This window comes from Gouania willdenowi, chromosome 14, assembly GCF_900634775.1.
Source record: "Gouania willdenowi chromosome 14, fGouWil2.1, whole genome shotgun sequence".
In the NCBI taxonomy this organism is placed as follows: domain Eukaryota; kingdom Metazoa; phylum Chordata; class Actinopteri; order Blenniiformes; family Gobiesocidae; genus Gouania; species Gouania willdenowi.
In genome coordinates, this window is record NC_041057.1 from 13,950,049 (window position 1) to 13,975,679 (window position 25,631).

At 38.8% G+C, this 25,631-nt stretch overlaps 2 protein-coding genes across 9 annotated transcripts in view; one reads left to right on the forward strand and one right to left on the reverse strand.

Annotated features, from left to right (window-relative positions):
- f9b (coagulation factor IXb) overlaps nt 1-2,437 on the forward strand; it is a 37,819-nt gene extending 35,382 nt beyond the window's left edge. For all 7 annotated transcript variants that reach the window (XM_028467462.1, XM_028467461.1, XM_028467460.1 and 4 more), the window contains 3 exons: nt 541-953; nt 1,037-1,178; nt 1,878-2,437. In XM_028467462.1, the coding sequence (XP_028323263.1) occupies nt 541-953; nt 1,037-1,178; nt 1,878-2,437 (1,115 nt within the window). The remainder of the gene's footprint in view (nt 1-540; nt 954-1,036; nt 1,179-1,877) is intronic.
- A 796-nt stretch (nt 2,438-3,233) lies between these two features.
- On the reverse strand, nt 3,234-20,445 carry mcf2b (MCF.2 cell line derived transforming sequence b). 2 transcript variants are annotated; one of them, XM_028467456.1, is made up of 26 exons: nt 20,239-20,445; nt 18,174-18,308; nt 17,968-18,084; nt 17,736-17,885; nt 17,534-17,658; nt 17,331-17,445; nt 17,087-17,206; nt 16,190-16,381; nt 14,787-14,978; nt 14,525-14,705; nt 12,401-12,489; nt 12,106-12,206; nt 11,876-11,942; nt 11,660-11,775; nt 11,508-11,577; nt 11,333-11,425; nt 11,155-11,247; nt 9,947-10,072; nt 9,586-9,801; nt 8,759-8,851; nt 8,591-8,669; nt 8,371-8,416; nt 7,285-7,382; nt 6,738-6,853; nt 6,016-6,128; nt 3,234-5,819 (listed from the first exon to the last, which is right to left on the reverse strand). In XM_028467456.1, exons 1-26 carry the CDS (start codon nt 20,287-20,289, stop codon nt 5,738-5,740), a joined length of 2,976 nt encoding a protein of 991 aa, XP_028323257.1. In that variant the 5' UTR covers nt 20,290-20,445; the 3' UTR covers nt 3,234-5,737. The 2 variants fall into 2 exon arrangements, with proteins under 2 accessions (XP_028323257.1, XP_028323256.1); XM_028467455.1 differs by having other exon boundaries at nt 7,285-7,457.
- Between the last annotated feature and the right edge of the window lie 5,186 nt (nt 20,446-25,631).

Here is a 25,631-nt window from a genome sequence, read left to right on the forward strand (position 1 = left end):
GATCAAGACCTTTAAAATTTGGTACAACACTAGCGTCTACTCCAGCTTTGCGGTTGTTGGTTGGCATCTTTTTACGTTGTGACGCCATCTTCGGTCTCAAAGGTCTTAAAAGTAACAAGCTCTATTTGAAAATGTAAGGAGTAAAATAAATACTCTGGTACAGATACCAGAAAAAACTACTTAAGTACAGTAAGTAATTGTACTTTGTTAATTGTCACCTCTGATCTACTTGTTTTGAAAATAAAACTAAAAATACAGATATTGTATACTTTCATAAAAGTATATCTGTGCAATTCAGTGTAAAATGTAAAAAAGAAATCAGTGTAGTTGGGCACACACTTGTACAGTTGGAATAATTCTGTTAATGATATGGGTAAAACATTTAAGGGTTGGGAAATGTCTGTGCCAAGCCTTGATTATTCATCTCAATCTTCTTCCTGCTAGCTTCCAGCTGCCTCCTCTTCCTTTTCATTCAGTTATTATTATTTTTTTTCAATGACAGCCAGCTTCCTGTCATCCTTTGGTCTTTTTTTGTCTCAGTGCAGTTCAGCTGTGGTCTCTTGAACTCGTCCTCCAGCTCTGCCACCGGCTCTTTTGTAAAGCCACGTTCATCAAACTCCACGTACGAAAACTTCACTAACTCGACGCTGGATGACTATGAAGTTGATCTCTTAGACTTAGATTACATAGACTTAGATTATAATGATAATCCTCAGAAAGCTACCGGTGACATAAATGAAGTACCGTTAAGGCCTTCTGAAAGTCCAGCAGAAAATGATACTAGTAGTAGTAACAGAAGCAGGAAATCCAGGAGTGTCACTGAAACACAGGAAGAGACTAAGAAGATGTTCTCATGGGCGTTTCCCACACTGCCCACCATCACAGCAGAGAAAAAGAGCGACCAAAGGATTGTGGGAGGTGACGAAGCCACACCCGGAGAGATACCCTGGCAGGTACAGCTGTGAGGCACATGAACCTTCGCCCTAAAGGTGACTTTGCTCTTTGATTCTGTGCCTGATTAGTATCTTACCTACAGGTGACCCTGATGTCCCACTCAGACAATCTTAGAGCACAGCCTTTCTGTGGAGGATCCCTGCTCAGTGAATCATGGGTCATCACAGCAGCACATTGTTTGGTCCAGGCCAAAATGGCTCAACGTAAATTCTTCATCAGAGCAGGTGAGAAGAACAAAAGTGATCAGAAACTTTCACAATATGGGGTCTGTGGGTTTGTTGTGTTTTATTTTCATATTTAAATTTAACTGACATACTCTGTGTGTTGGTTTGGTTTCTCTCTGGTTAGTTGAATATTGTGGAGTTCTTCTTCAGTTAGATGCTTATTTGCTTTAGTTAATTGTGTGATCTCTGTGTTTGTGTGTGGATCATTGTTCTTTATTGTTGACTACGCCCCCTGTGTTGACAGTGTGTGAGTATAGAGAAAGTAGTCGTCCTTCTCCTTCCTACTGTTTTCACTCAGGTGTGTCGTGTCTCCTAATTGCCTTCCCTCACCACTCAAGGAGTATTTTGAAACTGAGCGAATGTTTGTGCATTGCCCTTAATGTCATTATCTCCTAGTTTGCCACACGCAGCACTTTATGTTTCATTAGTTACTTTCAGTTTGTACTTTTGTTAATTTACTTTGTCCTTTGCTATTAAGATTTTTGAATTCAAAGTTTCATTAAATGAATGTTTATAATGGCTGCCTCCTTCCCTGTATTGTTTTCCTGATTGTTTCCTGATGGAAACTTTTTCCAAACCTTGGATTTATTCCCAATTTACTGTAGTTTAACCAACATTTAACCATGTATTTAATGACTTTTAAATTGAGATCTCTAACAGATGCTTAGGTTTATATTAACGTGATGTCACTTCTTGCAGGTGAGCACGATATCGACGTGGATGAAGGTCCTGAGCGAGACCATGAAGTAGCAGAAGAACTTCCTCACCCCCTGTACGACTTCAAGAAGTCACAATATAACCACGACATTGCTCTGTTGAAGCTTTCCAAAGCTGTTGAACTTTCCACTCAGCGTCGCCCCATCTGCCTGGGCCCTAAAGACTTCACCGAGAACCTCCTGAGGGACTCCAGCGGCTCCCTGGTCAGTGGCTGGGGACGGATAAAGTTTCTGGGTCCTGAGGCCGCCAAGCTCCAGAAGCTGCAGGTGCCCTATGTAGATCGTACAACCTGCAAACAGAGCAGCCGGGAGCACATCACACGCTTCATGTTCTGTGCAGGATATCGTGACATTCAGAAGGACGCGTGCCAGGGGGACAGCGGTGGACCGCACGCCACCAACTACAAAGGCACATGGTTTCTAACTGGCATCGTCAGTTGGGGGGAGGAGTGTGCCAAGGATGGCAGGTATGGTGTCTATACCCGGGTGTCTCGGTACTACGCATGGATCACTCGCACCGCAGGGATCCGAATGAGCACCTGAACAGTTTTAGCTTCAGCACATCTCTAATGAAGTAAAGAAAACACAATATTTAAATAAAACATGTAAAAATGTCCCTTTCTTTAATGCTGATGCACACATGACATTAAAACGAGAGAAAACCTGCTGAACAAGCCAATCATTGGCCATCACTGTGTGTTAAAATAAGAAATACCAACACCCTAACTTGTTTTAGTTTTATTTTTCATTCCCATGATTTTTAATTTATCCAGTCATGTCCAGACCATTTTGATTTGTGAGAAATGATCTGTCAAACCCAAAGCCCACAGGCCAATAAAGGTATGTCAAGTGAAATTTGGCTCTCGGGAAGACTAAAGTATAAGGCAACATTATTAATTATTCAGTAGAAGTATAGTTCATTAGTTCTAGTTATCTGTGATTGATTGCACAAATCTTTTTAAAAGGCTGGTGTATTTTAATTTTTGGCACACGTGAGATCAAACAGGGGCCTCTGACCTAAAGTGTTACAGAGAATGAATTAGAAGTTAACAAACCCATGAAATAGTCCTCCAACCAGCACAACTTTCATAATGTGTTGTTGAAATCCACTTTTTTACTTTACCGAGCCAAAATAAAACAAATAACTTAATTTTTGCTTTTTATTGTAAAAAGTAAATGCCACTTAATTATTTTAAAAAACTGCAACCAGGATTAACTGAGTGTGACATTAGCGTAAAAAACAGTAGTATCTGTTTGGGTGTCAGACAGTAAAACAGCAGTCAAGTTGGATCAATCAGTCCTGTTCATATATTTGATAAAATAACATTTTACATTGTGCATTCATGTACAAGCGTTCAGAATCATTGATAATATCAAAAAAGTGCAAAACGAGCAAAAGCAGCAAACACCTTTAGGAGACTGTTGGAAGACACTGAGCAAAGCTCTAATGACTGCGACAAGTGTTGGGATGCATTAATAAAATCTAATTACCACAAAAGATTTACAGGACAATCTTTACCGCTCTGTGAAACAGTGCTAACGGTGCTTTTATTGATCTAAACTGGCAGAGATTTCTACTGTTACTGAGGACAATAAATACTACAGGGAATCAACAGCTAATCGTGAACAAGACACATCTTCAGACAACTATATCTGAAATATTAGGTTTTGTCATTTGCATGTACACACTGAATAAGAGTTGACAATTCCTCTGTATCTGTCTGCACTTTGTGGCTGCCACTGAGGAGATATTGCTCTTATTTTGTACACTTCAACTTGTTTAACAAGAAAACTACAAACAATTGTCCCCTGTAGTCACATTAATCTAAAGGTTTGCAAAAAAATTTTGACACAAACATGACATTTAACGTCTCAACGTGATAAAAACCTGTGTTATGCACCAATGCAAACTAACACTGAAATGGAAAGTCAGTAACATGCCTGAATTCCTAAAAACTGCAGCATAACATCACCCAGGATCTGACTGTCTGGTGATGTTTATGGCCTTCAGTGGCATTTGTGATCAAATAATGAAAGGGAAGCTTTGTAATCATAAATCATGACTCTAGTTTGCCTCATTACCTTTGCACTAAATGTTGAATTTCCTCCACTTTTCACAAGATTAGATGTAAACGCCCTGTTATTAAAGCTAAATGTCTGTACTTAAAGCACACCTTATTAGCTTCATTGTAAACCTGTTGTGTTGTTTACAGAGCAGTGCTGCTAAAAATGGCTTCACCATTATGTACCTGTATGTCTAACCTCACTGAGGCAGAAATGCAGTCGTGGGCTTTGATCGCACAGACTGGCAGACAAATAGCATTCATTATATGGGTAATAGCAGAATTACCACCAATTAAACAGAAAAAAATAACACATGACGACAAAAGGCAGCAGTGAACATGATGAAAATGGAATAAGCTTACTTTCAGAAAGTGAATAATCCACTAACTAAGTGTTATTATTCAAAAAACTAAAATAAATAGTTTGCATCAGTGAAGTTTTTATACACCATCTAAAAATGAGTTTCATTTGTCTATAACGGCATTATTTACACAGGAAAACAGACTTCCATCCTAGCTGTGTTGACTCCATCTGTGTGTCCGTATAAAGTGAAGGCTAATCGATTTGATTGTGCTGTAAAACAGGGTTGGAGTCAATTATAATCGCAATCACGTGATTGATAATCAACTACAATTACAACGTAATTATAATTGTTATCGTATTTGAAAATATCAGTTGCTGTTGTAATTATAATTAATACATTTAAATTTAGGGGTAGAAATATTAATACCAAGATTTTTCATTGATTAGGAAGCCTAACAAGGTACCCAACAGATAAGAAACAATTTATATGATAGATAATATGTTTTAGTGTATTTTACAGCTGATTTAAGACATGGGTAAAGCTGACCCATTATAATAAGAGTAATAAGAGATGCTAACAGGAAGCTAACACAAGAGGAAGGTCACGTTTAATGGGGTTTATGAAAGGCTCAGTAATTGTGATTAATTGTAATTGACTTTCAGGGAGAAATAAATGTATTTTTGATAGTAGTTGGAAAAAATGCCGGTTACCATTATCATAATTGAGTTGTAATTGAACATGGATAATTAAAGACGTAATTGTAATTTTAAAAAGTAATTGACCCCAACCCTGCTGTAAAAGTACACGATACAACATCAGACGTCCAGTTATCTTACCTGAGCCTCTGCTATTATGGCATGGATTTTAACAAAGAAATCATACTAATGCTAACTCCTACATGACTTGGGATGGACCAGTGCAGACCAGTTCACCCTGAATATGCTGGGAAAGACTCTAGCACCCAACAACCCAGATCAGGAAAGGCAGAATAACTACATTCCTCACTGCAGAACATTCAGCTTCACTTCTTTGTGCGCTCTAAAAACACATGGAAGACACAATAAGAAGAAATGTTGCATCAGGTGCAAAGCTTGTGGCTTAAGCAGAAAGAAACACGTATTTAAGGCTACACGATAAAGCTTTTCACCCACAGGAAGCAGAGATGTTTAGCGCTATATTTTGGCACAATAGAACCACGGCAGCCTTCTGTGAGAGTGTGTTGGAAAATACAAATGGATTAGCGTAGTCCCTCCCATCAGTCACAGTGTGTCTTCCAGAGCTTATAAATCCAAAATGGCTTTTTTGTGCTTTCACCTTCACATTCTTCTTGATCTCACATCGTCGTGCACAGCTAGATGCTACAGTAGCTTTTCTTCAGACGTCCATGTTTGTCGTGTGGTTGTGTGAGTGCCTGTGACTGTGTGATTTCCATAAAATGAGCCAAGGAAAGTGATAGAAAACTGTCCCATTGGCTCTCAGCAGGTCTCTCCCAGAATCCTGTGCAGGTCTTCAGGCAAAACGCGACCCTGTTCACCACGACTTACATTCCTTACCATCCTGTGAACACGCACAGATGCACAAACTAGTCAGTGCGGTTACATCCAGCTTGAGCAAACCCAAATAAATGGCTTAGACTGATTGTAAATGTAGCTTTTAATGCATGTGAACAGCTTTGTTCGGCTGGAATTGCTTCCATGTCTTCTCTATGTTTCTTAATCAGTGCATTATTATATTAATGTGTAGCTGTTTTTACCATATTCCTGAAGACTCCTCATGCAGAAGCTGGATGACATCACCACTATTAAAGATGATGTCATCGTTGCTTGCCATGCTGCTGTCCACCATGACTCTGTACCTGCCTGCCACCTGCAGCAGAAGACAAAATGCAAGGAAACACTTCATGACCATTTTGCAAAATAAAAAAAAAACACATTTAAAGGTTTAATGACCAGATTAATGTAACAGGTGATGATGCTTGAAAAGAAAGTATTGCATCTGTGCAAAAAAAAAAAGTTTTTAAGGAACAAGCCATAAAATGTAAAGAAAACAATTGCATTCAACAAACATTAAAAATAAAAAGGTGCAATTCCAGAATGTATTAAAATTGTGTAATTTATTTTTGCTTACCTTATCAGTAGCTAAACAATGTTTTTGCTTGTGTTTAAACCAAGTGTCAAATTTTTGCTACAAGTGTGCACTCAGTAATCCCCTTCAAAATAAAAGCACAAGCTGGAAACCCACTGTGTGACCCACTAGTTTAGAATCTCTGTCATTGTTTGACAAAATGTTCATGTGTCTGATGGACACATGCAACAAACTGTGCCTCACAAATTATTTGGACAATTTTCTATCTGATCTCACATTGTTTTCCCTTGAAAAGTTGATCAATATACAGCTAAAAATGTAACGCTCCCTTTAATATGGGAGGAAATCTGATGATGTTCTGTGCGTGTGTATAAAAAAACATGCTCGCACCAGCGGTGCAGGCTGATCCTCCTCTTCCTCTGAGTCTGACAGGGTGGACAAGTCTGTTGCACCCCAGTCTTCTAGACCGTCACAAATCGCCACTGAGTGAGTAGGGACAGGCCAACCTAAAGAGGACAGGAGAAACAAACCTGTCACTGAGATTATTTAATACACAAAAACACATTAGTGGTGCCATGCAAATATGCCACAGTGATTTATTTCCACAATTATTGTTTTTTCAAGAGATAAACACATTTTTTTTCTAGAATTAGTCATTGATCATGTTTATTGAAGTGTACAGAGTAGCCAGGATTAGTGCACAAAGTCACAAAACAACAAGATGCACCACCTCAGATATTTTTATTGGGGAGAGTTTAAGTATAGAAAACAGTTTGATATTTATTTACAAAAAAAGTAAATATATAATTATGAGCATTTTTTTTTAATTTTTTTTTTTACCAATTAGTAGACATTTCAGGTCCTGACACCATGGTTGAAAAACAGGTTCAGGGGCATTCACTCTGCATTTTACTTTGAAATTGTGAAGGAAACTCACTTCGTCGCGGCGAATGAACCACAGGGTAAGAGTGGGCGGGGCTACTGTGAGTGGACTCCTCCCCTCGCAGCTTATGGGAGTGGCTTGTGGCGGACGAGCTGTGAGGAACAGGGAAACACGCTGAGCAGCCTCCCACCGGCGTGTCGCCCCAAGACACACACACCTGGGATGCACTGAGAACGCATCACCATGGCAACGAGACACAACCACCACCACAAACAAACAAAACAACAACAACATCCACCATGTCACAAAACAAGCTCATCCCCATTCACTGAGTAGAGATTTCATACGATGCATGTATTCCAGCGTGTGGCAATACACTGAAATATATGGAAATCTGCAGCAATCTCTACTGACATGTCATTATAGGAGGCTTCTGCTTTACACAGTGGGTAGATTTACTTGGATTTATCAATAGGAAAGCTTTAAAAATGAATTGTTTTTATTGAAATTATATATGGGTATGTTTGAAGCTTATCTACCCACCACAAAAAGCACAAACCCTAAATTCCCTTCTAAAACAAATGCAAATTTATAAATATTAATACAAACATTGGCTCAACAATGTCTTTTATGACAAAATCTAATTTTTACTCCCGAGACGGTGCTACTAACTGGCTGAAAAAGCCATAGATAGGTCGCTCAGCCACATATAAATGTAAATACATTTAAAAAGTTAGTGATGGCTGAAAGTGTAATGTTGGCACCACATTTCTCAGACTAACTTTATAAATCCGACTGAGTTAGCTTCCTAGTGTCATCTTTCTGTCTGCATGTTCTTCCTGAGCAAACATGTGATTTGTCCTGGTAATGTGAATTCTCACATAACTCACTTTAACTCACAGAAACATCAGAAAGTGTCTTTTCTCTTCCAGGACCTTCGTGCATGCATGCTATGGGTCCCTCACATGTTCTTCTATACAGTATCTGTCCTGAGAGCCCTCATCTTTCTACAGACACCTACTCAATAGAAAACAAATAAATACATTGTTAGGGCTGACTTAAGATGTTTTCTTTAAACACGTTATTTTCATGCAGTTCAATTTCTTGCGATCCATAATGGCATCGTGCATAGAGAATCACCTGTTGGAGAGCAGATTGTCGGAAAGCTGGAGGCTCGGAGGGTCGTCTGTGAAAAGTGAATGTGCAAACTAAACATATGGAAGCAGAACCTTTAAAGCATCATTCAAGAGGCCTAAAATACAGGAAAACACTGATAGACAGTGAGGGACAATATTATAAATCTGGATTAAAACATTTAACAGAAGCTAAACCATAGCTAAAAAAAAAAAAAAAAGTAAACCTTGTTGTAGCCTTTTCTGGTTGCTGAGGATTTTCCGGATCTCGGTGAGCCAGGAAACTTTCACCTCCACCGTGGGAGCCTGAACACAGACACATAGAGCACTGCAGACATCACAACAGTCTGAGCATCTACTGTATGTGAGGGCTCACATGTAAATGAGTTATTCACCTGCACAATGTACACCACCTCCCTGCCACTGTACCAGATTTCAAACTTCTTCACGTCTCCTTTCACATTTTCAGTGAATCCAACTGAACTCATCTAATGAGGAGAGAGAGAGCATCAGGAATTGAACATGTCAGCAGAACTTTAGAAATATGTAAAAGTCCACTATGTTACGTTTAAAGTTGTTTGAATATATGTCAGACATGGACACATCATGGCATGTTAATGTATTGATGAAGTGTACAGTATTGTTTAAAAACTCTCTCACTGATGAACCAATGAAGGGTTAATAAATGCAGACTTTACACCACAATTATTAAACCTTCAGCTGGAGTTTCCACACATTTCTACCAGTGTTCATTTTGTTGACTAACATCATTGCTATTTTTTTTTTTTTTTTTTCCCGAGTGACACTAACTAGGCTAGGACTAATTTAAAATCACTTGTTGATTAAAAACTGTATTAAAATATATTTTTGCTTTTGTCGACTCACATTGATTACATCAAATCCGTCAGTGTGTATTTAAAAACATCAATATCAGGTTGGTAAATGCAATTAAAAAAAAAAAAAAATGGATAAACTCTTCTGTTATATTGAAGTGGAGGCACTATGAATGGCCCACTGTGGTGAAACTAACTGGTTGATTGTAATGCTTATTTAGTGTTACCTACTGTAGTTGCCAGCTTATGCTATTGGCATAGCAGGGAATTATAACTGAAATAATCTTGAAGATTATATTTTGTTGCATTTTAGTCAAAAGAACATTAGTAAAACTAAATCCAATTGTGCTGTCAAAGTTGCCACTGGTTTCTATGTGAAGTCTTGTTACCCTGAGGCAGGATTTAAAGCTGTAGATGGACGTCCTGTCTTGACAATCCTCGTCTCTCCGTTTGCAGAAAAGCAGTGCGTGTTCGTAGAGGAACAGGTGCCTCTGCATAGGTTTGAACCTGGCCAGCTCCTTCATTCGCACTGCGGCCCTTTTGTGGCTGATCCACACACTGAAGCCTCCCTGAATCACCATCCGACCCAGCTGACCGAGCTCCCCCTGAATCACAGAGATGGAGAAAAATGCAATGTCAGCAAACACTTTATTAGGGACTCTTGTAGAAACTCCTGAGTGTCTGACCACTTTAACAGTTAAAGTTTTACTACATCAAAGCCTCTGTGTAAATGCTTCCTCTGGAGGCTACCTGGTATCCGGTGATGGCGATCTGATGCATGGAGTCGTTGACGGCCTTGAGCAGCTCCAGCATGCAGTCCAAAGCTTCCTGAAGCTCACATCGGTATCGCTCCTCAGCACAGTGCTTTAAAAACTCCTGAACCAGAACAGACGCACACAATAACAGCTGATCTAATCCAGTCAAACCTGACATCTGTCTGCATTTATGGAAATCTATATTCCAACCAGTCGGTCTGCTGTACAATAAATGAAATGTATCTGTTGTTTGTGCAGCTGGAGACTGTAGTTTTCCTCTTCCTATGTCCATACTTCTATACTTCTACTATTATAAATGAGATAAATGAGATATGAGATAAAAAAAAAAAAAACCCAATGTGGAAATGAATGTAAATGTAATTCCTGCACAATTCCCTTAACCTTTTTATTCTGATTATAATGAGCAGAACTCTGTTACACTATAGTGTGACAAGGTAATTAAACTTTTCGGATGATAGTAACGTCCATCTTTCTTCATAGTTAAAATGCCAAAATGGTTTCTCGTGGTATAGGTTTAAGGATATGAAATCATTTGTTTATTTCATTAACATTTAGTCATGTACTGTCGCAGTGGGTGTTGTTTTTGTCTGTAAGGTTTTCTTTTAGTTGTATTTGACTTTAGTTCTAGTCAATCATAACTATTATCTGTGTGTGAGTAAGTGATTCGTTTTGGAGTATATCTTGTGGGTTTTTTTTTGTCAATTTGTGTGTTTTTGTTCTGGTTTTGTGTGTTTCTGTTCTCAGTTTAGGGGTTTCAGTAGTCTGTTTTATATTTTGGCGTCCTATTCTGTAACTTTTCAGTTATTTAGTGTTTTTTTTTAAAATTATTATTATCATTTAAAAAAAAAAAACAGAATTAGACTCACCCATGTCTGAATTTTTTGTTATAGTGTATTTTTTTTGCTCATTTATATGTGTTTTTGGAAATGTTTCATCTGTTTCTATTGTACTTTTGTGCATTTTTTGAGTCCTTTTGTGTATTTGATTTGAGGATGTGGCCACCAGTTGCACATGTCTGTCCTATGTTTTTTTTTCTTCCCACATTAGCGTGTAGCTCTCTAAGTTGTGTTAGGCTTTTGAATGAAAGCAGACCTGCAAACAAATTACATCAATTCAGGAAACTATCTGCACTACCATGATAAGCCTTCTTTGTGTGTCCTGATTCATCACTGTGTGCAATACCTTGAGGAGCAGCTGATACTTTGTGAGGCGCTGCACTGGTTTCAGGAGATAAGAGTCCAAACCCAACTTGTGGTCCAGCTTCTTCTGACACTCCTGAAATGATTCAAATGTGGGGAAAAAAACCCCATTATTTAACACATGAGTTACACGTGCAAGTAGTATTGATAAAAGCATTTACCTGAAAAAAGGGCAAATCCGAGAATTGCCTCCAGAGTGAGTCGGAGCGAGGTTTGTTTTGGCAGTAACGTTCATAAACCTGGAACCTTTCCTTCTGTTTGCACATGAAACAAACCCAATCTAATGAGCTACATGAACGCATAATAATGTTATCACATCTCTCATTCGTCCCTCACCCGTTGCAGGAAGCAAGACCCAACATTCTCTGGTGTTTCCAGGCAGCTCTGCAGATCTTGGAGGAAAACTCTGGAGAGGAAATGGAAAATCAGCAGGAAAATACGCAGGAGGGTTTGAAAGTGACAGCTTGTGAGCTCAGAATATGTCTCGCCTGCTGTGAAACTGGTAAATCTCGGGCATGTTGCCAAACAGAATGTCTTTCTGGCTGCACAGAGCTGAAGGAAGGAGGTTACACACTGAGGGGTCCTCCATTTCTGCCCTGTAGCCCTGATGTGCGGAGTGTGTTGGACGACACAAAAAGATCAGAAAAAGATGTGAAAAGCAGTTTTTTTCTGTAAGAGAAAACCAACAAACACAAGGAACTCACCAGAAGAACTGACAGAAGTTCATCCACGTAAATCCTCTCTGTCGCTATCAGCTCCTTCATTATATGGCTAGAAATATGAAAAATACAAATATATAAAATATTACTCTGTGTTACTAACGTGAATTGGAGCATCAGTGTCTATGTGGGTCAAACACACTCTTTTGTGCACAAACTACAAGATTAGAGTCTGGGGTCAAGATGAAGGTTTGTGGACTCAAAAGATTTCATACCGAGTGACCTGCTCTGGATTGTCCTCCGCCTCGGAGTCTGTTTCAGGGTTGGTGCCATACAGGCAGCTGCGGTTGCCTTGGTAATCGTGCATCACCTCTATCTGACAAAATGGCCATAAAACAAACCTGTCATCACAGACCATTCACTGTGAGCAGATGTTTTGTGGCTTGGATCATCGATGGCATGTCGGAAGAATTACTTCAGTAGGTGAAAATAAACAATTTAAGACTGTCTGTCTTTTATGATGGATAGCTTGTTGCATTGATAAATAAATACAAACATAGAAACACAAACCTTGGGCTGACTGTTGCTCTTTCTTCCAGGTCTTTTGCCAGGAAGCAGGTCAAAGGAGAACTTTGAGTTCAAGACATTAAAGTCAACCCCTGCAGAGAGCATCACGCATGCAAAGACCATACACACACATGAAGTGAACAAGTATACACTTTATCATTATTATTATTATTATTATTTTGGTTGTGTTTTCATATTGGCTTTAACCCTTTGGACTGTGGCACTTAAACTAATGCTGATGGCAGCTACAAAGCCAGTAAAATGTCAATGTTTTCTGTTACCATCACCTTATTGGACTTCAAATCAGCACAGACAAATCAAAGTGATTTTGAGCAAAAACAAAAACAAAAAAAGGTTTATTGGAGTGAACACACTAATGTTACAACAGTAACTCATTAAAAACTGTGAATTAAGCATACAAATTATGCTTTAATGGATTTAATGGAATTAGGCCATTAAAACTATGTTTTTAATGGCTTAAATGTTTCTTTTTGAAAATCAGCGCCCCATTAAAGGTTTCTGAAAGCAGAACGGACATGCAGAAAGTTTCAATTAGTGGTTCGTGGTCATGAGGGGCTCACATTGAAGGTTTAAACAATACACAACCCATCACATGAATGCATGATCAGTCTAAAGCTGAAATTTGTCGTGGACATATAACAACGTTACTAATCTGCAGAAGAAATGTTTTTGGGGTCATTTATATGCCCTCAAACACATCACGTCACCATTTTAGAGATTTCAGCCATTCAACGTTCACATGTTGATTACTCTTTGTATTTCCACTTTATTAGATTACATTACATTTTATTGCTTCGTGACTTGTCATCCAGTATTGATTGGATTGTGTTAAAAGTATTGCTGCTTTAAAGAGGTACTGCAGATACTACAACCAGAGGTGTTTAAAGTGCACTTCAAAATGTCTTTCTACCCACTTGTACAATCAATTTTCCAGTAATGAATGCAATAATGTTGACAGAGCACTAAAATCTATTTTAGGAAAAAACAGATGTTGTCAGTCCAACTTATATATACAGTATATATATATATATATATATATATATATATATATATAAAGTGGTGTGAAAGTTTTTGCCCCCTTCCTGATTTCTTACGTTTTTGCATGTTTTCCACACTTAAATGTTTCAGTTCATCAAACAAATTTAACCATTAGTCAAATGATGATTATTTTGTGGACTGACAAGACAAAAGTTTAACTTTTTGGAAAGTCTGTGTCCCATTAGATCTAAAAGTAACACCACATTTCAGAAAAAGAACATCATACCATCAGTAAAATATGGTGGTGGCAGTGTGATGGTCTGGGGCTGTTTTGTTGCTTCAGGACCTGGAAGATTTGCTGTGATAAATGGAAGCATAAATTATGCTTTCTACCCAAAGATCTGAAGGAGAATGTCCGGCCATCTGTTTGTGACCTCATGCTGAAGCAAACTTGGGTTCTACAGCAGGACAATGATCCAAAACACACCAGCAAGTCCACTTCTGAATGGCTGAAGAAAAACAAAATGAAGACTTTGGAATGGCCTAGTCAAAGTCCTGACCTCAATCCTATTGAGATGCTGTGACATGACCTCAAAAAGGCGGTTCATGCTTGAAAACCCTCCAATGTGGCTGAATTACAACAATTCTGCAAAGATGAGTGGGCCAAAATTCTTCCACAGCGTTGTAAAAGACTCATTGCAAGTTATCACAAACGCTTGATTGCAGTAGTTGCTGCTAAGGGTGGTCCAACCAGTTATTAGGTTTAGGGGGCAAACACTTCTTCACACAGGGCCATGTAGCTTTGGATTTTTTTCTCCCTCATTAATAAAACCCTTTATTTAAAAACTGCATTTTGTGTTTACTTGTGTTATCTTTGACTAATGTTTACATTTGTTTGATGATCAGAAACATTTAAGTGTGGAAAACATGCAAAAGTACAAAATAAGGATGGGAACAAACACTTACTGTATATTACTGTATATATTGTTATTCATGATTTAGACTTAATATGACACTTTAAATCATCTCAAATAGAAACATTGTAGCAAAAACTGCAGTAAAAAGTAGTAAAAAACGAAATGTTTTGACAGAAGACCATGTGAGTAAGGCTGTTAGTAGAGGTCGTACCATGTTTAGGGGAGAAGAGGGGGGATTTGCACCGCAGCAAGGTCTGATCCTGCTCCGGCCTGGGGGCCACTAACTGTATCGGTCGCACCTGAACATCGGCCAGTTTCCTCAGGCATTGCTCCCTGTTTTTGATCATGGACTGCATTGAGTTCAGTTTCTCTGTTACCGTGGCGATCTGAGACTGCAAAGGGCACAAAGTGGAACTTTAGGCAGGGGGGGAGGGGGGGGATCTCCCTTCTCTGTTAGTGTGAGGCTACAGTACCTGCATCTGTGGAGTGAGGATGGCATGAAACTCAAGACTCAGAGTGTCTTGGTTGTTTTTCAGTGCAGATGGCGCCCTCTCCTGGTGGAGACACAGGTACTGCAACGCCTCCTGAGCCCCTTCTCTGGTTTGGAACTTGTCTACCATCTGACTGGCGAGCAGATAAGCTCCCTCATCACACCAGTGAAGGGCCTGCTCAAAAAAACAAGAGACATAACAAAACACCGTATTACGGTGTATATTTTAGGACATCCTCAGGTCTCAGATCGAGATATCACGTATCAGGAAAACCTCTGTCATTTGTCAGACCAAACAGCCTCACTTGTCATACAAAACGCCTTCCAAATGAAACGGCCTCAGGCTTCAAAATAAAAGTCAAGAGACTAAATGGCCTCAAATAAAACCGTAAAACACAACATGACGTATTTTGAAAAAATCAGAAATAAACATGACGTCATCAATATGTGCTGTTTCGGATATGACAGTAAGTTGAAAGCTGTTGTTTTCTATTTATTTTTAAAGGCTAAGATATATCAACGTTTCATTTAACCATGTATTTATTAATCAAACAATACGTTGATATTAGGGGTTGGAACCTCTGGGTACCTCACGATACGATACGATACACAATACAAAGCTTGCGATAACAATTATCTCACGATATGACAATACTATAATTATCGATATATTGGTCAGAAATCAATCTACGATAATCTATGACATAACAAGACAAAGAGTATCTCCAATAGTGCTTTCTTACCAGTGACACCATTATAGTGCAATATTACAGTAAACAAGATATTGGTTCCTTCAACAAATGGTGACAAAGTTTCTGTGAAGACCTACCTGCACATTTTAGTGAAAAAGCAGAAAAGGATTTGAAAAAAATAAAAAAAAATAAATTAAAATTTAAAAAATTGATACTTAGCGCGAGCATATCGATAATTGATCGTGCGAAGAAAAAAATTGCGATATATCGCCGTATCGAGATATCGTCACACTCCTAGTTGATATATCTTAACTTTTAAAAAATAAAAGGAAAGAACGGCTATTTAACTTACTTCGTCATGTGTGCTTCTGGTTCCTTCAAAATAAAATGTAATGTCGTGTTTTGTAGCCTGAGGCCGTCGAGTCTGATGACATTTATTTTGAAGCCTGAGGCTGTTTCACTTTATGGCGTTTGGTTTGTGTGAGGCCTTTTCATCCAATGGAAGATTTGCTAAGACATGAGTTCGTTTGGTCTGACAAATAACCGAGGTCTTCCTGTATGCCTGAAGATGTCCTCAAATGAACAGTGCATTACATTAAAACAACCTAACTACCTTCATAACTCACTCACTATTTCACCGTTATTTATCACAGATATTTAAAACAATATAAAATGTAAATAACATGTTTCCGACCTCCTCGAGGCGAAGCAGAAGGTCTCGTGCTCGAGTGAGAGAGGCTCTCTTGCTTCGTATGGAGGTGGTGATGACATCACAGAGATGTCGCAGCTCGTTACAGCGCTGCACAATGAGGGCCAGCGCGTAGTGGTGGTTGGTTGCTAACTGGTGACCGTGCAGGATCAACACCTGGGCACGAGCCATCTCATCCTGTTGCACACACACACACATACACAAATATTAAGGCATAATTATCTGTATAGAGTGGAAAAATGTTTTATTCCTCAATAACTGGCCCAAATAAAGATTTAGCCTTTATGGTGCCAAACCTGTTGACATATAAACAACACGTATCCAACTGCACAGGTTCTCAAAAAAAGAGAAAAACTGGGTGACACTTTAGTTGAAGTTTTATAGATAAAGGCTGACATTACGCTGTCATTATTATGACGTGACACCTGTCGTTAGCATGATTAAGGTGTCATGAAGGCTGTCATTAAGTGTCGTGCATTACCCTAACCCTAACTCTTGATTACCCTAAAGGTTGAAGTGTATAAACTACTGTTGCTCTAGCTGCAGAATAGAGTTTAGAGGCCAACACGTACACAACATGTCAATAAAAGATAGTCTTTCATTTATCTCTTAATTATTTATTATACTTGGTCGATAAGATCATTTTAATAGTCTATTCATAGACCTCATAAAATACACAATATATTCATCAGATTATAGTAGGGTTATTAGTTTTATCTATTTAGCTGGTAAAGGAAATCACATTTGTGATCTGATAATCACTAATCTTTATGTAACCCAGTATCCTCAGGTTCCCAGAATCTGTGGAACAAAAACAGCAGACGATCCCCTTGTTTAAGTGTTCTGATGAGTGTTTTGTTAATGCTTGTGTGTGTCTGTGACCTCGGCACGTTTGTCCAGCGTTTCCAAGTCTTTCAGCCGCTGCTCTGTTTGAACCACTGTGGTTCCCAAAGAGTCGATGGCCTTCTCCTGGACAGACAGCTGCTCCAGCACCTCCTCCATCTGCGAGCACACACACACACACACACACACACACAGAGACACACACACAGAGACACAATGCAAATGAAGGTCGACAAAGAAACCAGTTAGTGTTGAATGCAGGGAGAGGCGAGGATTGTCCGACCTGCTGAAAATTGATTTCGTAGTGGAGAAGTTGGAGGTACTGCTGGAGCTTCAGATGGTGTTTTTCAAAGAATCCATCAAAGGCTTCCTCCATGTCTCTAAGCTGAGCCAAAAGCCTAACAGCACATGCACACATGACAATAAAAAAGCAAGCACTCTCTTTATGCAGAAGGTCTACAAATGTCATGCTGTTTCAAACTGTACCTATGGACAGTTTTCATGTCTGCTTGTATTTCGCTCTCCTCCTCCGTCTCTTTTTTGGAGGCTTTGACCGTCTCCAGGTTGGACATCAGCAGACGTCCTTCCTTTAGCACACTCCTGATGTCATCCTGAAAAAAAGTCCACAGAATCATAAGAGACAAAGCTTAGAAACTACGTGACAAACCAATGCAGAGGCAACGACAACCTTCATCTGCCTGTATCGGTGTGTGTGTGAATGCAGCAGGAATTCAATGGCATTTGCTTCATCTGGAAGTTCAGTCTCAGACAGCTCAGATCCAAAGGCCTGCAGCAGCTGGGCGATCTCCTTCACTGTTACAGCAAATGTCTCAATGGACTGCGAAGAAGAGAATATGACTGATATGCAAACTGGTTTAGGTTTTATGGAGAAAGTCCATCTAATGAGAAGAAGTCCATACTGCGCGGAGGACGACCCAGTCACTGTGGCAGTATTCCACTTTGGCGGCAAAATCCGAGGTCAGGTGGTGTTCGTCAATGTAACGCAGAAGGTCACCAACCGAACGCAGCATCACCACCTTAATAAATAAATAAACAAAAAGCCTGAATTAAACCTTATATAGGTTTTTATTATAGAAGAAGAAGAATTTGGCATTGTCTGTCTTACCGGCATCTTCAACAGAAAGTCATCCTGGCTAAAGCGAAAGCCTAGGTCAGTGCTGGAGGATGGGCTGGGGGCGGGGCTAAACAAGCTGTTGGGGCGAAGCACCAAAACCAGATGCAGATTGCCCGGAAATGAAGTCTGGAAAATGAATAAAATGGTCTAATTTCAACTTCTTTTGGTGGAAAATAAACAAAATAGGAAGTAAACAATTAAATTGGTCAGTGGACTCAAGTGGACATAGTCACATAATTAGGATGAAATGATCATTTCGTTATGTGTTGGGGTTTGAACAACAATAACCAACACAGATTCAAAAGCATCCATTGAGTCAATGACATCCACAATGAATTATATATGTATGGAGAATGAAAGAAAGTAGAGAAAATACAATAAACTGTGTCGGGGAATATGAATATTCAGCAACCAAAACCTATATTGCACAGGATGGAGACACAATCTATCCAATATCTACAATTCCATGATGTCTTCACTTTCCAGATGACTCAGCAACAATCTACCTGATACTTTATTACACAGTCCTTTTCACAGAAAAACACGTTTTCATATCATTATGGTCTCCAGCAGTTTGGACTAACAGAAGCTTTTCAGTTCGATCTGACCACACAAGCAACCATTTTCTGCTAATGAACTATTGTTTCCAACAGTACTTGGCTTTCTTTCCTTGCCCAGGGATCTAAACCACTAAACACCAGAAACACTTAACAACAGCTGCAGTTTGGAAAGTTGTTTTTACACAGCAGAATAACAATATGGATTTTTATTTTATACACTTACTTTCCTGTGAGATGACCTGTGTTATTTGATTCACTTGTCAGTAACTCTGGAATTATGGTTAATCCAGTGTCTTTATTTATAGATGTAAACAAATGTCATGTTTTATCAGTCGCTGAGGCTCATTAAGGATCTCAACAGGCCATGAAGGGACTCTGTGGCCATTAGCTCTGAACTAGATTTATATTTGACAAAGTGAAAGTATAGAATACAGTTGTTTGTTATATATTTTCTGACCCGCTTCTTCTTGTTTTCAGGGTCACGGGGGTCTACTGGTGCCTATCTCCAGTTATAGGCGGGGGTACACCCTGGACAGGGCGCCAGTCCATTGCATGGCAACGCACAAACAGACACACAACTACTCACACTCACATTCACACCTATAGGCCATTTCGAAACTCCAATCAGTCATGTTTTTGGATTGTGGTAGGAAGCCTGAGTGCTCAGAGGAAACCCACGCAGCATGGGGAGAACATGCAAACTTCCCACAGAAAAGACCCATTAAGTGTCCACCACAAGGCTTGAACCCAGGAGCTTTTGTTGTTGTGAGTCACTGTGCATCCCTGTGTTGTTTCAATACAAAAAAAATTATAATAATAGAATGATAATTTAAAAATTTCCAAAAATCTATTTGAATTTTTCATGAATTTAAGGAGAGCCCATTTAAACCCAGGCAACCCCACATGGGGTCCCGAGCCCAAGGTTGAAAAACCATGGTTTCAATGATTCCAAACTGGGACCATGTGCATGCTAACATCTCTTCCACTTATGAGACGAAATAATGAACCTTGCAGTGCCCTTTAAAAGCAGCTTCCCTTCATAGGCCTTTAATACTAACTGCGTTATTTACACCTTAGTATATTTGAATGAACATTAATCACACATTGACGTTCCAAATCTGTTACATAAAGCATCAGAAGTTACAGTGAGTAATGTGCAGGGCTAGAGCTGACACAGCATCTTCCAGTCAGTCAGAAACACGCACTGACACGTTTGTCATTGGTTCGTCCCTGGTTGACTTTGCTCAGCCTCTGTCTGTCTATATCTATGTCTTTATATCTCTATCTATGACCGCTGTCTGCACTGTGTTTGGACCTCCAGTGCAGTTTGCACACACCCCTGTCCCAGTGTCGCAGTGGGAACCAGTGCTGAGATCAGAGCATCTCTGCTGCAGTCTCCTCTCCTCATCTCCTCTTCTCCTCTCCTCTTCTCCTCTCCTCTCCTCTCCTCTCCTCTTCTCATCTCCTCTCCTCTCCCAGTGGAATGTGATGCTTACCGCGGCCCGGCGCAGGCGAGGGAAGCCCCGGAACGGGTTGGACTCAGCCATGGCTCTCAGCCTGCCTCCCGGTCCAGGGTAGTCTGCGGCAGGACGTGGCGGTGGTTGGGGCTGTGAGGCTCCGTCTCCGTCCTCTGCAGAACCGGGCGGGCCGCTCAGTGCGCACCTCCACAGACGCACTTCAGTGTGTCTGTGTGTGTCTGTGTGTCTGTGCAGGGCTGACGCTCGCCCACCTGACCACAAACCTCACAAGTTAACAAATAAACTACACACATCCATCATGTTATCATTAAAAAAATATATATAAAAATAAAAAACGGTATCAAGATGATAACACATTTTATTTTCATAATGTTGTAATGAAACCGACATTCTGTGATAAATGCTCAATATTTACATGAAGAGATTTTTGTTGAAGTTCGTAAAAACCAGTGATTAATCTGTAAATGGAAATTCTCTGGTTAAAAGTAATATACTGGTACCATCCACTAGATGGCGCTTTAACCCCATCATTCACCTTGTCACAGTGCACCTTTCAGCATAAACATGAAGATGAATCTTATCAAAGAGCAAAGAAAACACAAATGTATTGAAGGGAAGTTTTTTCAAATCTTTATTATTATTATTATTATTATTATAAGGACAGGTTGATGTGAGGAAGTGAGCCATGGACCTTATGGAATGGTCATCATCACCGTGTCACTGAAAAAAAAAATATTCCAATTAAGTTTTCAAATAATATTTGTATAAAACTTGATTTATTTTATTAAGTTTCACGCTAACTGACGTGTTGACATTTTTGGCCACATTACTCTTAATTCTTCCACCGTGTCACAAGCTTTATATTGTGATGCCGGTGAATCCAGCCTTAATGTGTTCTATGTTGCCATGTCTGGGTTGCCACGTTGGGTGTTTCCGTGTGTGTTTGCCGCCCTGAATTAATGTATGTGATTGTGACGTTTCCTTCTGTTGTGTCCTCACTCTCGCGTTAGTTCGTGGTTGGCGGGAGTAGAACGGGGATATATAAGTGTGGGCGGGAGGAAAAGGAGTGTGTTAGTTCACGTGCTGACAGTGTGGATGGTGTTTAAGAGCACTGTGTGCGATTGTCCTGCTTCCCATGTTCGGCAATAAAAGGCGAATTCTGACAAGACTTCAATAACCCTTATTTCACGGCTCATCCACACTACAATATTTACATGTTCTTTATGCTATTAAACTAAAAAATCTTATGTTGTTATGACAACAAAACTTAAATCCAAGTTCCAATCTCGCCATGAGTAACAATCTTATGTAACAAATAAACTAACTTAAAATACAATAAATAGAACTTTGCAGAAACTAATTTTGATTAATGTAAATTAAATAACCAGAGTAAATAAATGCCATTTTATTAAAATAGAAGTTAACAAATCAGTAACCAAATAAAGCAAACTAAACAAAACATACTGAGATGAAAATAAAAAAGGAGATAATATGCCCAGTGAAGGTTCACTAAATTAAAGTGAACTGAACTAAAATAGAATAAAATATACAAAGTGAAGCTAAAGTAAGCCTGACTGAACTAAGAAAGAACTTTATTCTAAAGCAAACAAACAATGAAAATAAATAAATAAATAAATAAATAAATAAACTAAAACAATCTAAACTAAGTGACGCTTAGTTAAGATAAACTAAATTACTCAGTCACTAAATTAAACTAAACTAATTGAAGTTTGGTTAGAATAAACCACTTAAATTGAATCAACTAAATTATTGTGAAGGAAAAATAAAGTATTCTGAGTTAAGATTAGTTAAACTAAACTACAGTAATCCTCTGATGTGTGTATAGTGGAGCTAGCCGTGTCCTCATTTGACAAACGTAAGGGTTCATGTTGATGGCGGTCACTCATCCTTACACTCCTCTATCACTGCAGTCTGTCTCTCTCCATTAGAACTGGATTAAGCTGCTTTGGCCCTTCAGTCTTCATGTGGTGCTTTTATTCTAATGGTCCTAAATTAAACCTCTCAGTAGCTGAGCCAACTGTACTCACCATGGAGCCCAAATAGATTTGTTTCACCCTCCCTATTTATACCTTTTATTTTATTATTTATTTTTTTTGGTCCATTCATTAATCTCAGGAACATCTCATTTAGTTTAGTGTCTTTAAAAAACACGATGTTTTCAGGAATCTACCAATGCAGTGAGTTCAAGTTGAATTACTCTCGGTACTGATAATAAATTATGTCACCACTTTTCTTCAAAAACGGTTTAGTTCAAAATAAGACACTATTATTGTAAAAAGATGCACAGATCCCACTCAATCCCAGGGAGAACATGCAAACTGAGACTGAGTATTTTTGCGTATGTGAATGCAAGTCTGTGATTGGCCTATAATCCTGACAGTCGACCAATCAGTGGCTGGTTTTTTACTAAGAAGCTTTTCAATCTAATGTATCATAATGTGATTTTATATTTAATTTAAATTTATCACCAGTGCAATGTATACGTTTTGGGCCTAGTAATTGTTTGAGGGTGTAACATTAACTCTCACAGGGCTTTTTGGGGTGTTTAGGATATGGCCCAGTGTCACTAAAATAGGACTTTAATATCTCAGTATACCTGAACTCAAGATTTGGCTACTTGGGATCGTCTGTCAACTTCTTTTATCTTATATATATATCATATCACACCAACATGCCCTGACCTTAAAATTAGCCAATGATTGGACAAAAGTAATTGTGTAATTCTAGTCTTTAAGACCATTTCTGTCAAGTATTACATTATTATTGTTATGACGATCACAATCATTTTGGTCTTAGTTTTAGTCGCCTTTGTTCGCATTTATTGAAATGTACTCCTTGCACCTGTGGCTGACCTTAAGTTTTAAAACCCTGGTAACTGAACCAATAAGAAGACAAGTCTGGAAGAAAATAGAGATTTTATTAGTGTGGGGGAAATATTTCATTAACTGCCAATGTGCCGGCTTAGCATGCATGCTTGATATGTTGCAAGAAATTAGCAATTATGTGTTGACCGACATGTGTTATCAAATTAAAGATATTTTATGTCGCCCTACAAAAACATCAACTAAAAACACATTGAGAACGTATTTTTTTGTTGGGCTCCGGAAGGATTTTAATCCAGGTGAGATGAGGCAAAAGGGCTTGTTTGAGAATAAAGGTTGCAGACCCCTGGTCTAGTTAATCTAACCTGTTTTTAGACTGAAACTCCCACTGAGGCAATGTTGCTAACCATTGCCTAGTTTTATAGCTTGGTGATGTATTTACATCTTGAATATTGCTTGTTAATAACCAAACCACATGTATGACTTGTTTTGTTTCCTTATGTTTATTTGACAGGGACAAAGTATATTCATTCACATTACAGTAAATGTAACAGAGTTTGCCAAATGGCTATTTTTCATCTGCTGTTTTGGACAGCTGTTAAAATTAACCCTGAAAACTAAATCATCAACATTAATATAATATAAAATGTCACATTCTAAAACAGCATAAAACAATCATAAATCTTTGTAAGTGACCTTACTAAAAATGTACAATTCAGTTACAATAAATAGTTCAATAATATTTGAAATATAAATATAAAATAAAATGCAAAATAACCCATGACTATCAGGGTTGATGATTGCTACTGATTACTCTAAAGCCATTTTCTCCTCTAAGAACATTCCCCACCCATCGTCAGCCTGTGTTTGGGCTGATGCTCAGCAGGGTGCCTCACACACACACATCCCTGGAAACGCTGCAACCCAAACAATGATGAGTGAAGGCCAGTATTCCTGTTGCATTTCAATTGGCCCTGTTCATAAGAAGTATATGCTTGTCTTCAATGTAATGGAGTTAATACAAGCTTTGTTTTCCCATTGCATCAGACAAATTTAAACAACCCGAGGAAGAGCAAAGCGGATTAGGCCTTCACAGAAATCCCACCTGTTCCATCTGCATACTTTGATTTGAGCTTAGTGAAGCAGTAACATTTGCTTTGTGGAGTGTCCGAGCTACTAATCCATTATACACTGACCACAATTCCTTCTTTACTATGTTATGATTACAAAATTACCTGTGATCAAGCTCAGGAAGTAAATGTTTAAAGTCAAACAAGAAGAGTTATTGTATTTCCTCATGAATATCTTTTATTTTCTGCAGGACTGATCAATCAGAAATGCAATTAAAGCATAGACCATTAAAATATTGACCCCCCCCCCCCACTGGCACTTTTTTCAGCATAAAGTGGGAACAAAAGATTAAACAATTGATTTATTTTGTAAAAAAAAAAAAGATAAATCCACAAGCTCTGACTTTATCTCAACTCTTTTTCACCTCCATCTACAGCATGTGCTTGTTATAGTGAACCATGCAGCCGGAGGATCCCTGGTGATCCAAAGGTCAAAGTGAACTCAGGTGATTCTGGCACATTGGTGCAAAGTTGTTGACTGAGGCAGCTTACTTTGACGTTGCCATCAGCGCTCCTGTTTATGTTAATCTGCTGAGATCAGGCCAATGGGAGAACCTCCAAAAAACCCTCTTTTCTACTGCTAAACATTCATTTAAAAGCCAATAAATAAAACCAGGGGGGAAAAATGCAGTACAAAGATCAGGTTAATTATAGCGAATAAAGTCTAATAATAAATACAAAGTTAAGAATAAACCTCATGCTGATTTAATTCGAAGAACCCTGCAGGATTATCTTCACTGAGCTAATTTTGGATTAGGGAGACCCAACATTTTGTGATCCTGGTTTATCCCTTGCCATTCACTGAAATCAGTCTTGATCGCTCTATAAGGAGATAATCAGACTCCTACTACCACAACTTTGTGCAGACTGTGTATCTGTTTTCAGACTGGCACTGTATTTTTAAACCTTTTGTAGTCCAAAAAAGTTATCCACTGATTGCTTAATGAGATTATGAAGCAAGCTACGAGAGCAATAGTGAAGCAGCTAAGCCTGAATGATGCACAGATGGAGGCTGCCACTATAAAAAGGGAGATCAACAGTTGGAGATCGCACTCTCCACTTATCCTGACACCCTCGGCCCCGGGCTCAGACGACTGAGAGCAGGTATGAGATGATTTCACATGATGGGATACTGATGTTGATGTTGAAGTACCTTTGCGACTCATTATTCTGCTCTAGAATGCACATGTGGAGTAAAACCTAGCAGGTGTGTGCATGAGTTGGGCATTTGTGGGAGTATTATTATAGTTACTCTGGATGATAATGAGATGTGATGCACACTTTTGTTATTTGTCTGTTTGCAGAGAGTAAAGCTTTAAATAAACAATGCAAGGGTTTTTAGGTGATGTGGAATATGTGATCATCATCATTCAGCATCCAACCGAACAATAAATAATAATGATAATAAAAATACATTAAAAAAGTATGTGAATGTTGA